At 41.4% G+C, this 13,674-nt stretch overlaps 1 protein-coding gene across 4 annotated transcripts in view; it reads left to right on the top strand.

The window, feature by feature from the left end:
- The window catches only part of trpm7 (transient receptor potential cation channel, subfamily M, member 7), a 28,785-nt gene extending 15,352 nt beyond the window's left edge, over positions 1–13,433 (top strand). Inside the window, exons 17-40 of one of the 4 annotated variants that reach the window (XM_028402848.1) lie at positions 44–272; positions 446–601; positions 1,051–1,194; positions 2,736–2,864; positions 3,000–3,251; positions 5,052–5,226; positions 5,876–6,008; positions 6,139–6,314; positions 6,425–6,557; positions 6,669–7,474; positions 8,288–8,364; positions 8,670–8,766; positions 8,853–8,929; positions 9,042–9,079; positions 9,231–9,259; positions 9,669–9,722; positions 10,236–10,280; positions 10,439–10,504; positions 11,098–11,381; positions 11,787–11,869; positions 12,055–12,260; positions 12,518–12,569; positions 12,671–12,777; positions 13,085–13,433. In XM_028402848.1, the coding sequence (XP_028258649.1) occupies positions 44–272; positions 446–601; positions 1,051–1,194; positions 2,736–2,864; positions 3,000–3,251; positions 5,052–5,226; positions 5,876–6,008; positions 6,139–6,314; positions 6,425–6,557; positions 6,669–7,474; positions 8,288–8,364; positions 8,670–8,766; positions 8,853–8,929; positions 9,042–9,079; positions 9,231–9,259; positions 9,669–9,722; positions 10,236–10,280; positions 10,439–10,504; positions 11,098–11,381; positions 11,787–11,869; positions 12,055–12,260; positions 12,518–12,569; positions 12,671–12,777; positions 13,085–13,197 (3,661 nt within the window). In that variant the 3' untranslated portion in view covers positions 13,198–13,433. Of the gene's footprint in view, positions 1–43; positions 273–445; positions 602–1,050; positions 1,195–2,735; positions 2,865–2,999; positions 3,252–5,051; positions 5,263–5,875; positions 6,009–6,138; positions 6,315–6,424; positions 6,558–6,668; positions 7,961–8,287; positions 8,365–8,669; positions 8,767–8,852; positions 8,930–9,041; positions 9,080–9,230; positions 9,260–9,668; positions 9,723–10,235; positions 10,281–10,438; positions 10,505–11,097; positions 11,382–11,786; positions 11,870–12,054; positions 12,261–12,517; positions 12,570–12,670; positions 12,778–13,084 lie in introns of those variants that run through there. The other 3 variants (XM_028402846.1, XM_028402847.1, XM_028402849.1) reach the window with 3 other exon arrangements.
- Positions 13,434–13,674: the final 241 nt, after the last annotated feature.

The raw sequence follows: 13,674 nt of genomic DNA, 5'->3' as shown, positions 1-13,674 counted from the left end.
AATAAAAGTAATGGTATAAACTGTTTGTCTTGATATGCATCAGTGAGTTTGGGACGTTGGCAGTGGACCTGCTAGAGCAGTCATTCAGGCAGGATGAGACCATGGCCATGAAACTTCTCACCTATGAGCTCAAGAACTGGAGCAACTCCACCTGTTTGAAATTGGCTGTCTCCTCCCACTTGCGTCCCTTTGTGGCTCACACCTGCACCCAGATGCTGCTGTCAGATATGTGGATGGGGCGGCTGAACATGCGCAAGAACTCCTGGTACAAGGTTCATGCTCCACCTAGATTTTATTTTTGGTTTCAACACTTGTTTTTGGGGAATACCTTAATATAAGAACATGTTTTTCCTGAGTCTTAGAATTTTATATATGCTATAATAATATAATGTGCTTGACTGTATGAGTGCTGCTTTCTTGACAAATAGTGTGTATGCATCTAAAGGTGATTCTCAGTATCTTGGTACCACCTGCCATCCTCCTCTTGGAGTACAAATCCAAGGCTGAGATGGCTCACATCCCCCAGAGTCAGGATGACCACCAGATGACTATGGAGGACAGCGAGCATAACTTCCAAAACATAGCCGAAGACATCCAAATGGTAAGCTTTACTCACTGTGTATCTGTTGTCATTGTCTGTCATCTGGCTGTCCAACTAATTTATAAACTGTTGCACTTGGTTTCTGGAGAATTAAAGGATAAATGAACAGGATCCATCTTCCCAATGGATTACAGTGTGTTCTCTAGGTTTACAGTCACAGGGGTGGAGTTCTGGTGTCACCACAGTTAGCTTAGCGTAGCCAATGGAGTTCAGTCTATCTAACTACCATGTCAAGAGCAACGGTGAGCGAAACGGGTCTATACCTCTATACCTACCTGGTGTAAACAAACACCATCAGATACAGTGCATGTGTTGCGCACTGTATCCAGCCCCCCTAATATAATGATAGGCTGGAATAGTAATGTTTTTATTTCTTTAGTTTCAGTCACTTTCTCTGCCACATTACAACCTGCGCTTTTCCAAGTTGGGTCTCTTCAATCTCTCTGCAGGATGTTTTTAAGGAGGCCAGATCCCATGACCACGTAGAGGTGAAAAATGACATGGAGATGCATGTTCGCTCCAGAAAGCTGCCATTAACCAGGAAAATCTATGCCTTCTACCATGCCCCCATTGTCAAGTTCTGGTCCAACACGGTAAGGAGATTACCAAAGGAAACGCATATATTTGTCATTATATACATCAAACTATTAACTTTCCGGTGGTTTGTTTGTGTAGAACTCTGCAAAAATATTGCTTTAAAGAAAGGATGCTTATACTTGGGACAACTTCCCTCCAATTAGGGCTGAGATACACCAGTGCAATTGAGTAGACATCATTCAGACATGAGAGGCTACAAGTTATATTATCAATCAGAAATGAGTGAGGCTGTCCTTTCCCAACATGCATCTTGCCCCATACAGTCCCGTCTATATACTTTGTAGCACCTGGCTAGCTCACACTGTCCAGCAACCACAGCATCCTGCCTATTTTCCAATAAACTATGCTGACTGTGTTCACATTTGAAAGGCCTGTGATCAGCATAAGCACTCCTGGTTGGCTTGGAAGGGTGAATGGGAAGTACTTGCAGGATTAATGGTAGGAACCACCACTACCACTATGACCAGGGAAACGAGGTTTAAGCCTAATTAAACACTTTAAATGCACCTAAACACGGTCACATTCACATGTATCTTGTATCACTTGCGCTTATGTTTATTTATATACATGTGCATGAGGCCAGTTATCAAGAGCTTTGGTAGTCACCATCATGGCTTTTATTTGTTAAGGCAGTGTTGTTTCTCAGGTTATTTAAGTCTGAGGGGTACTGATACCATCTCTGAACCTACTAGTCTCCCTAATACGGCCCACCTTATCTACATCTGCTGTACCTACTTCCACCCTGATTTTAACGCATCAGTGACTTCCCTTACATCATCCATGGGAGACAGGGTGATTTTTCCAGCAGTTCACGCTTCACAGGTCAAGGTTCAGCAATTTTCGAAACTGCAGCAAGCAACAAAGAACTGGACTTTCCCACGGTCTGCCATAAGGTTGACCTGCTTTCCAGGAAAAATAACCTACAGAAGTGCAGATGATTCTATGATGTTAAGAGGCAGCGTGCTTTGAGCTATGTAAATACTAACATTGGTTATTTTGAAACATCTATGGTGCGAAGTAAAACACATGAGTTATAAAGGTACAGTGATACATTTGTTTTTAGCCAGTAGAGGACAGCATAGTAAAGATTTTATGACACATACAGCACATGATATTTTACAAAAAAGAGATGTAAAAAGCCTGTTGTCTTATGGCTCATAACTATTTGCAGCCAGATTCACAATGCTATAAGCATAGTAACTAAATTAAATGTTTTATTAAAAACACACTGCCTCCTTGGATGAAATGTCTTTCTCACACAGTCCTTACTGCCAGTTGAGCTCTGAGGACAGATGCCTCAGAGTACTGTGATGAGGTTAAGGCCCCTCATTGAACCTCTGCTGAAAGGAAGCCCCTTTGTGGAACTTTCTGAATTTAAAAGCGCTCTGTCAGCCCAGGCCAGTTATTATCGGGTGTATTACCTGTCTTCTCCTTATGTAGGTAGAGAAACATTATTGTTATTCATAGGGAGAGTTTACTTACAGGGAAAAATGGGACAACAAAAGGAGTCTAATTGTCATCTCTCTTCTGTTTTTAGCTCTTCTACCTGGGCTTCTTGATGTTGTACACATATGTTGTGCTGGTGAAAATGCCTCAATGGCCTTCTCCTCAAGAGTGGGTAGTCATCCTCTACATCTTCACCTCTGCCATTGAAAAGATTCGAGAGGTTTGTGCAAAAGAAGTGTGGAAAGTATTATTTGAGTGCTTGAGTAGTCCTGTTAAAACAATGAGGTTTATTAGATACTGTTGACTCATCTCCTGTCTTCTCATGTATGACTTCTATTCCATGTGTGTTTTTCAGATGTTTATGTCTGAAGCAGGCAAAATAAGCCAGAAAATTAAGGTGTGGTTCAGCGACTATTTCAATTTGTCCGACTTTCTGGCCATTGTCACCTTCTTTATTGGCTTCGGATTGAGGTTGGCTGGAGGTGATGCCTTTGTCCCTGGGAGGACAGTTTATTGTCTCAATATCATCTTCTGGTATGTGCGACTCCTGGACATCCTGGCTGTTAACCAACAAGCTGGTCCATACGTCATGATGATTGCTAAAATGGTGAGTCCTAACAAGCAGTCACAGCTGGCATTAGTGTATTAGAGGAACTGCTACCTCTCAGGGCCTGCATTACATGCATTTTGTTTGCAGACTTGTATAGATAATATCTGTTTTACCAAGTATGCAGTTGGAGTGTCTTTCTAGGAATTTTCAGCCTGAGGCATGCAGGGTGTATTTCAAATGAAAACCAAACTTTGCTTGCACGCTAGTTAGCTTAGCAGGTATTGTGTGTTGGAGGTAACACACATCAGGCATGTTGTATCTGGCTTCGAGTCCTAAACATGCTAGGACAGAATGCTTTCGCTCTGCCTGTCTGCTCAAATCTGAAGTTGAAGCACAGAATTATTTACTGCTTCACAGTAAAAAGTGTAAAATACACTATTTTTGATCCACGTTTTTCTTCATGTGCTAAAATGTTTGAAAGACAACATTGCCTTCCTTTTTACCAACTTTATTTGGATATTTTGCATAATATAAATGTTTAAATTTAATGACTTTGAACATTTATGTTTAAACAGCATTAATCATCTTCATGCAGTTACCAGGTATTGTACCACACTGTATTGTTCTGAGCAGCGAGCTACACCAGTCCACCATGTATAGTGTACTGTGTATTTTATTAAAGGTAGGGTAGGAGATTTTGAAAACTCAGTGAGAGTCAGCCAGATTTTGAAAATAAACACACGCCCCTTTCTCTCGGAGTTCACCCCGAAGCCACGCCTCCCAATCACATGGACGCGCTTTATCTGAAGGCGATCTGCGGTCTGTGACTTTGGCCATCATGCACGTACCTCTCTGGTGCGCGAGTAGGAAGAGAGTGACAACCAGCCAATACTCCGCGCAGGGTCATCCCGGAGGATTGGCTGATGTTTTAGCGTTTTATAGCTTCCACAGATGATTGATATTCTTCGTTTTAATGTGAAACTGCCGAACTAATTGGTTGCTATCAGATTGTAAAGAGAAGTTGCACTAATTTAACAAAAAGTGCATCAGAATGAAATCTCCTACCCTACCTTTAAGTATATAATGAGCTCAAAATACAGTCACAATACCAAGTGAAAGTTAATCTCGGAAAAAATGGTTGATTTTATTTATTTACTATTATAAAAGTATAGTAAAATGTATATGAATAGAAACTGTAGCGTAGCTAATTAGCAAAGCTAAAATAGTTAGCCTAGCTTTTTCCAAAGCCAAAACAAATACTTTTACCAGCACTTCTAAACAGTTTTTACACATACTGTCATGTTTGCCTATACAACTGAAACTAAAGCATCAAAATCACAAGGTGTCGATTTATGTGTGCTTTCAGTGTGTTTCCGTAAAAGATGAACTTAATGGGGCTGGTAGATGGATTTTTTTTGACATTTGGACAAGATGAAGCCTATACATAAATTATAATGCCAAATACCTACTGTCACAATGGTATTAGTCTTTAGTATCTGTCATCAGTTTTCAGCAGCGTGGCAAGATTAAATTAGAATGTTATCCCTGTTCATCTTCATAGATGCACACCTTTAACATCACAGCAGTCTGCCCTGGGGATTTCACTACTGGTATTAGGCTTTTGTGTCAATAGAAAATAATATTTGCTTTATAACAGGCAAAACTAGACCAAACAATAAATTGAAGACCATTAGTTTGTCTCATCATTTCTTGTATGTTATAAAAATGATGTCCTTTCACAATAAGTTTGCTGACATGGGATCCCCAGTTGACATACATGAAGAGAAATGTGCTGTAGAGGTCAGATATAATTTTTAGTTGTGATGTAACCATTAGTCTGTGTGATGTTTGTTTCAGGTGGCCAACATGTTTTATATTGTGGTTATAATGGCCATTGTCCTGCTGAGCTATGGCGTACCAAGGAAAGCCATTCTGTACCCACACGAAGAGCCCAGCTGGACATTGGCCAAGGATGTGGTCTTTCAACCATACTGGATGATGTATGGAGAAGTATATGCCTATGAAATCGATGGTAAGGACGATAAGGATGGTAGGGGAGATTATGAGGGTAAGAATGGTTTTATTCAGAGCTTCTCACCACAGCATGATAGCTGATTGTCACTCAAAACAAGTACTGGAAATCAAACCCACAATGGCCTAATCACAGTTTCCTCTCACAGCCTCTTTCACCCAACATGGTTCTCACTTAGAGGGAGCCAGCGTGGGTCTCTGTGAGGAGCGCTGGGCTTTTTGATTCACCACAGTATCGACTGCCTCGACTCAAGTTATAACAGGCAGCCATTAGGTGGTCATCACTTGAGTCGGGCGCATTTGAAGCTAAGGTGGAACAAAACACCTGGCTGTGCTCTGTAACCTGAGTTAGTAACATGAGGTTTCACAACCTTCTGAAATTTAACAGTGTCTTCTTTATTATTGTTTACAAAAAAGGCTTACACATCATATACATTGAAGAGGGTATTATAGCTATTGTTCATTTTAAACCCATATTATTCTGAAAGGTTTAACATGCTTTAAAATAGATTGAGTCTGCTGAAGCTACATAGAAATGTAGTCACAGAAGAACAAGGCTTGGATGTAGGAAATTTGTAGAATAAATTTAGCTTAAACGCAGTCAGCTTTTGAGGTGCTTGCTGATACTAATATATCTCTTCCTTTCACAGTGTGTGCCAATAACAGTGAAGAGTCAGTAAGGCCCCTGTGTGCAGCAGGAGTGTGGCTAACCCCTTTCCTACAAGCAGTCTACCTCTTTGTACAGTATATACTGATGGTCAACCTTCTCATAGCCTTCTTCAAGTAAGTGCACAACATTTCAGCTTGAGTCCAGCTTTGCATTCTACAAAACATCCTTCAACTATATAGAGTTGATGTATTAACTGTATTAAATTAATGTAATTCTTGGTGTGTTTTGTTTGTCATTATCCAGCAATGTTTATATGCAAGTGAAGTCCATCTCTAACCTTGTTTGGAAGTACCAGCGCTACCACTTCATCATGGCCTACCACGAGAAGCCTGTCCTCCCACCCCCCTTCATCCTCCTGTGCCATATATACTCCCTCTTCTGTATGTGCAGAAAAAGGAAGAAGAATACCTACGGACCAAGTATGTCCACATTCTTTCATGAATACACAATAACAGATGTGCCCAAAACTAATTAGCTTAGTGCTGTTGAAACACACCTGCTACAAGTTGCTGTTTGTTCTGTCTTTCAGAGCTGTTTCTCACAGAGGAAGACCAAAAGAAGCTTCATGATTTTGAGGAGCAGTGTGTGGAAACGTATTTTCATGAAAAGGACGATCAGTTTCACTCAGGCAGTGAAGAACGCATACGTCTTACCTCAGAAAGGTAAGTGATGCCATGTTTTCTGAGTGAAAAAACAGTAATCAATAAACAGAAATGATCAAACATTGTTGACATTAGCAGGTTACTTGAAATGACATTTTTATTTATTTCCAGAGTTGAGACCATGTGTCTGCAGCTAAAGGAGGTCGGAAACAAGGTGAACTTTATAAAGCGGTCCTTGCACACACTGGACTCTCAGATTGGCCACCTGCAGGACCTCTCAGCTCTTACTGTGGACACCCTGAAGACCCTTACTGCTCAGAGGGCGTCAGAGGCCAGCAAGGTCCACAATCAGATCACGCGGGAGCTCAGCCTGTCGAAAAATGTTGTCCCCAGCATTACCCCAGTGGCAACAGACACTGGCCCCCACTCCAAATTGTCCATAATAGGCAAACGCAGTGTTGGGGCCTTCTTTGGCTCCTCTTTTCCCCAGGCAGGAGCCAACATTGCAGACTCTCTTTTTGGGATTGGTGTAGAAGGAGGGACTGGGATGGACAGTCGCCGAAGAGTCGGGCCCAGCCCTGGAACAGAACTGGGGCTGGACCCCACGCTGAGCCCAGCATTAAGTCCAGAAAGGACGGGCTTGTTTGGGCTTGGACACGTTGCTGCAGAGGCTGGCTCCTCAGGCAGTGCCGGCTCCAGTGCCTTTGTCCAAAGTGCTGTGGCCATTTCCCCTCCAGAGCTGCGTCTCCGAGGCCACTCCTTCACACAAAGTAAGCTGACCCGTCCACATGAGCCGGGCCTTTCCGACTCCCCATCCAGCCTGCCTAACGTGCCCTCCACCCCTGGGGCTCAGTTCCACATCAGCAGCACCCCTTCACAGCCCAGTGGCTCCAGCCACCCTGAACTCGCCCTTGCTGGGCTTTACCAGCAGCCCCTCCAGCCTGACAACTCCTCTGTAGAGTTTGGGGCATTTGTGGGTAAGTTTGACAATGAAGTTAAATGTGATGTTGAGCAGATGAATGGCAAGGATAAAAACACTGCGTGTTTGTATCCTACTGTTGTTGTCATCTCCAAGACTCAGCCTGCTCAGCCTGTCAGCTTGCCTGCTTGCACTGTAAAGCCTGAGAACACAGACGGGTTAGGAGGGAGAGAGGGAGAGGGGGGGTATGTGAACGAGGCGTTCTGTGATGACGAAGGAATATCAAGATCTCTGATTAGACAGAGTACAGGCATAGAAGTCCCAATCACTCCCAAAGCTGCATCACCACTGGAAGACACCCATGGTAATAGTGGCAGACCAGGTTGCACTCATGCCCCTGCGGTGGCACCCAGCAGACTGTACAGAAAAAGGAGAGGACAGTGGTGTTTTTCAGGACCAGCAGCGCCCCACTATGAGGGTCAAAGGGTGTCAGAAGGCCGTCTTGACAAGGAGATCACAGCAAGAGAACAAAACACAAAGCAAGGTTTGAGTTTCAGTCTGAGCTTCAGTTGAGGGCTGCATCTGCAGGGTGCTGGGGTGTCTCCATTTCCCGATCAGGATCCTAGCACTAGTATGTCTTTAAGGGTGCCTTCTCCTTCCCTGTCTTCTCTGTTTGGACATTCTTTGAGTTCATTTTCTGGTTCTGGGTGACTCTGAGGTTTTCACACATGATGTGTCATCAGTGATTGTCTTTCTGTTGGAATCAATGGTTTAAACTGATTATTTCTTTATTATAATGTAGATATGTTGTTGGTTACAGTGATTGATCACGGTTTCACAAAGAATATAATACAATATTTAATTTTTTCAGGACATAAAGATAGTTTGGATCTCCAGCACTCAACACCCAAAGAGCAGCAAAGCCTGGCCGCACAGCCCAGGTCACAGGTATGTGTGCGCTGTTTTGTGAGGAGATGTAATGTCATCTGATTCCTGTCTTTACAGTCAGTATTTGCCTCATCTATCAATATTTTTAATTGACAAATTCAAAGTATCATATCATATGTCAATGTCACATTTATTTATATAGCACATTTCCAAGGCCACAGCCTACTTCACAGAAGAATACATAACAATACACACACTAGTACAGTAAAAACAATAAAATGCTAAGAATAGGGGTACACATAAAATACAACATATTTATCAAAGCGGCTCCTCTGTGTCAAATCAATCATGTCTTTTGGTTTCAGGCTCATCCCGAAGGTCATGGTCTTATCAGAGCAGTCAATTCCTATGCTGGCTTTACAGAGTTTGACAGAAAACCAGCTTTTCTTCATCCTGATTCAAGTATGCCAATTAAATAATTAACTGTTTTTAACATCATTTTATCTTGTCAGTGTTTAGAGTAACAGGCTGCTTGTTGTTTTGTGTAGCTCTGACAAAGAAGGACAGGAGCAGAGTGTCTGCTGAAGACATCCTCACTCACGAGGACCCCAGAGCTACAGTACTGGTAAGATGTGTGCATGGGTACAAAGCAATGGAAAGCATACGACATCTTTGTACTTTATTTGTACTTTCTGTAGTTTCTGTCACTAGTTAATAGATTTTTATTTCTTTAACAGGAAAGAGTTCAGGTCAAATCTGCCCAAGCCAGCAGCCTGTAAGTGACTTACCAAGATTTCTACACACAGCCTTACTTCTTACAGACTCTATTAACAAATCAAAGTTAAACCACTTTGTGTCCAATTTCAGCCACACTGTGGTACAAACTTCTCTGATCATGTGTTGCATATTTTTTTCTTGTCTGTTAGGCGGGCTCCAGCAGAAGGCACACTGAGTGGTAAGATTTGTAGTTAAACTTTTGTGTCTGGTTCAGCATATCCAATGGGTGTTCAAAATAAGCTTCAGTCTTACATCGTCCACAGCTTTCTTTGCAGCTGTTGTGTGCATTGTATGCATGTAATTACTGAAGGCTTCACACCTGTATCATCCTCTGAATATACTGCTTTTACATCATTTAGTTGTTTTGTTGTGTAAGGTGTCAGCGTACCAGAGAGCAGTATGGTTCCTGGTGGAGATTATAGAGTACTAGAAGTATAGAAGTTGATGAGTGATCTGGTGTGGTTTAGAAAACATGACAACTATTTTACTTTCAGTGCAGACATTGCAATAGCAAGGAGAAAATGTCTGCTGTGTAAGACGTCATGATTGTTACTGCATGAAACCTTTACTTTCTTCTGTGGTTGCAGTTGGAGTGTCTCTCTACATGCCACGTCATTCCCACCTTGGACCCAGAAAGGACTGTGAGTCTCCCTGACCAACTAAATAGCACACACATTCATAAACATCTGCTTATTCCTGATAAGAGACAAAAAGATTAATCTGTCTAATAATAATCTATAATAATCTGCCTATGTATTTAATGTCACAGAGGTGAGGCTTTGTTCTCTGTAACAATAAATACATGCAGCTTTTTCTATTTATTAAAATTATGGACGTCCAATAAATGCATTTACATTTGCTCAGTGATCCTGCTTTACACTGTTTTTTAATTTGTGGTCAGCGGCTGTACTGTAACTGTTGTTCAGTAGTAGTACAGAGACATCTACTGGTGGATGGTGGTACAACACCACAGGTATCTAACAATTTTGTTAGATACCTGTGGCCGCATGAGTTCTGTGATTATTCCTTAACTTATTATATTATTTATACTGTAACTTATAGCTTAAGTTAACAATTTGATAAGAATTATAATGAACTATATAAGAATATGAAAAGCTTTGCAGAAAGATGAACCAGTGTTTTTTTCTCTGTAGCTATTGGCTCACCATTCAAGCCCATGGAAAGCTACCAGTACTCAGGTAAGACAGAGCTTTCAGTCAGTACACAGTTTTGTCATGTTTTCATATATGATTTTATCATCATTAAATGTTAAAGATCTGTTTACACCAATCTAAATGGAACCAGATGTGTTGCTGTATGTGTGTGTATCTATTTATCTGCACTTTTCCTCTTGTAGCTGTTGAGCGCAACAACTTGATGAGGCTGTCCCAGAGTATTCCCTTCACCCCCGTGCCCCCTAGAGGTAAGAATGATCATGTTAAACATGATGATAAGTGGTTAGAGAATGACGAAGTATGAAGGTATGTAAACATGTTTACATGGCCTTGATGAAAAGGGACTGCTGATTTGAATTATTATAATTCAGTAGTGGAATGATTGTCAACGTGTTCAGCTGGTTGCTGTGATTGGAGATACTGTTACTCTGATTGTAACTTTGAGCACAACTACTTTTCGTGATCAAGTGGTGTTATTCTTTTTTAAAACATGCCATTAGCTACAGTGTCACACATCATACCTGTGATTTGAAATTACCTAGATGTTTTTAAGTATTTCAGTTTTACATGCATTTTGAAAATTTAAGGATAATACATAGAGCAGTAACATAAAATGTTTCTGTAGCTTTGTAAAGAGGTATGGACACCTAACAGGCTGATGTAGGAGTCGTAACAATGGGCTTATTCAGAAGAACATTTAAAGTAACAATGTGAGCAGACCAGATAAATAACAAAGAGTTGATCAAACCATTAAAATGTGACTATTTATTAGTCCTGGATATCAGAAGCACGATCCTGGGGGACTTGAGTATGGATTTTACAGCTGTTCCATGTCCTTTAGGGGAGCCTGTGACTGTGTACCGTCTGGAGGAGAGCTCACCAAACACTATCAACAACAGCATGTCTTCCTGGGCCCAACGGGGCCTCTGTGCCAAAATAGAGTTTCTCAGCAAAGAGGAGATGGGTGGAGGACTCAGGCGGGCCCTCAAGGTGCTCTGTACTTGGTCGGAGTATGACATCCTGAAACCAGGACACCTGTATATCGTCAAGTCTTTCCTTCCAGAGGTGGTTGAAACATGGCAGAGCATCTACAAAGAGGACACTGTGCTGCACCTTTGTCTCAGGGTGTGTGAACCATCCAGTAATTGTTCAGTGCTACCACAAAGATTTTAAAATACAAAATCATCTTTTTGTGTGTGTGTGTGTGTGTGTGTGTGTGTGTGTGTGTGGTGTGTGTGTGTGTGTGTGTGTGTGTGTGTGTGTGTGTGTGTGTGTGTGTGTGTGTGTGTGTGTGTGTGTGTGTGTGTGTGTGTGTGTGTGTGTGTGTGTGTGTGTGTGTGTGTGTGTGTGTGTGTGTGTGTGTGTGTGTGTGTGTGTGTGTGTGTGTGTGTGTGTGTGTGTGTGTGTGTGTGTGTGTGTGTGTGTGTGTGTGTGTGTGTGTGTGTTTGTGTGTGTGTGTGTGTGTGTGTGTGTGTGTGTGTGTAGAGTTATTATCAGTTTTTTAACTGGGGTTTTCTATTGTCACTCAAGGAAATTCAACAACAACGAGCTGCTCAGAAGCTAACATTTGCCTTCAACCAAATCAGACCGAAGACCATTCCTTATTCACCAAGGTATGCAAAAGCAGTCTCGCAGAAATCTCTTTTACACCTTCCATTTAGTAGGAGCAGTATTTGTTAAGGTGCATGAGGTCTTGCTGCTTTCAAATTATGATGTGAAGCAGCAGCCACTGACCAGGTGCTGCAAGGGCTCAGAAAAAAGTCAGAAAAACGGATCATAATTCCAGCTGTGTGCTTAGGTTTCTGGAGGTGTTCTTGCTGTACTGCCACTCTGCCGGACAGTGGTTTGCTATAGAAGAGTGCATCACCGGCGAGTTCAGGAAGTTCAACAACAACAACGGAGATGAGATTGTCCCCACCAACCTCCTGGAGGAAACCATGCTAGCCTTCAGCCACTGGACCTACGAGTACACCCGTGGGGAGCTGCTAGTTCTTGACCTGCAGGGTAAAACCTAAGCTCTCAGCACCCACATAAAAGTAAAACCAACACCTCAGATTACTGATCTGTAAGTGTCCTTGTGTGTATGTAATGCCCACACAGCCTCACATTCAGCACATGGATAGAGCTGGGAAATCATATATATATATATATATATATATATATATATATATATATATATATATATATATATATATATATATATATATATTCAGTTTAATGTCTTTTATAATTACGGTAAGTGTGTGTGTGTGTCTCTGTAGGTGTTGGGGAAATTCTGACTGATCCATCAGTCATAAAGAGTGGTGAAAAGGGGTAAGTCTTAATTTTCCATGCAGGTCAATCACCTTTATTTTCGGACTTGTGACTCATTACAGTATATGGCTTTGCCTTTAATGACCCTCTGACACCTGCAGATCTTATGATATGATATTTGGACCGGCCAACCTCGGAGATGATGCTATTAGGAACTTCCGAGCAAAACACCACTGCAACTCCTGCTGTCGGAAACTCAAACTTCCTGGTGAGAATCTACAGCAGTTTTTCCAATATTGTTTGGGCAGCAAAAAAAATCACTTCAGACGTGGTGAAGGTTATATTGGGAATAACATTTGTAGCACCCAGGACGACATACAGAAGACATTTCTCTCTCTCTCTCTCTCTCTCTCTCCATACATATATATAGAGAGTATATATATAGAGTACTAAAATATATGTATTTTTAATCACTGTGGAAGTTGAATTTAATTTTGTGTGTTTGTAAAGTAAGATACACACTCAAACATTTTTTAACCTCATGTTGCTTTTTTCTCTTCCTTCTTGATGTTCAGATCTAAAGAGGAACGACTACACGCCCGATAAGGTGATGTTCCCACAGGACGAGCCTCCAAACCCAGGGGGTGGTGTCAAAGAGTCCCGCCAATCAATGAGGCTGATGCTGTGAATAGCTTCAAGCACGAGAAGCTGAGGTGAACACTATTCATATTATTTTAAGCCAGAGCCAAGGAGCAGGAAAGGTGCACCCAATTAACTGGAAGAATCACAGCCGCGTTTCCATGGGAACCACTGCATGCAGACAGTCACGTTTTTGTCGGTCCGGCCAAAATGCTGCGTCGAACACAAATCCTAACTTTTGTTTTTTTAAGTACATATGGGGGGGGTTTAAAATATTTTATACAAGTTTATGAATATATATATATATATATATATATATATATATATATATATATATATATATATATATATATATATATATATATATATACAAACTGGATATATCGACAGGTACAGTGTCATTGCAGAGGGTTTATTTATTCTCAATTTTAAAAGTTGCCTTGTTTTAACAAAAAAAAAGAACAAATCTAAGTGCATTGTACCTGTTACAGCAGACTCACAGAGGACTCATGCATATTGCCACCGC

The sequence above is a fragment of the Parambassis ranga genome, chromosome 3 (genome assembly GCF_900634625.1).
Source record: "Parambassis ranga chromosome 3, fParRan2.1, whole genome shotgun sequence".
In the NCBI taxonomy this organism is placed as follows: domain Eukaryota; kingdom Metazoa; phylum Chordata; class Actinopteri; family Ambassidae; genus Parambassis; species Parambassis ranga.
The sequence above is the reverse complement of the archived record's forward strand: the minus strand, read 5'-3'. Positions and strand labels throughout refer to the sequence as shown.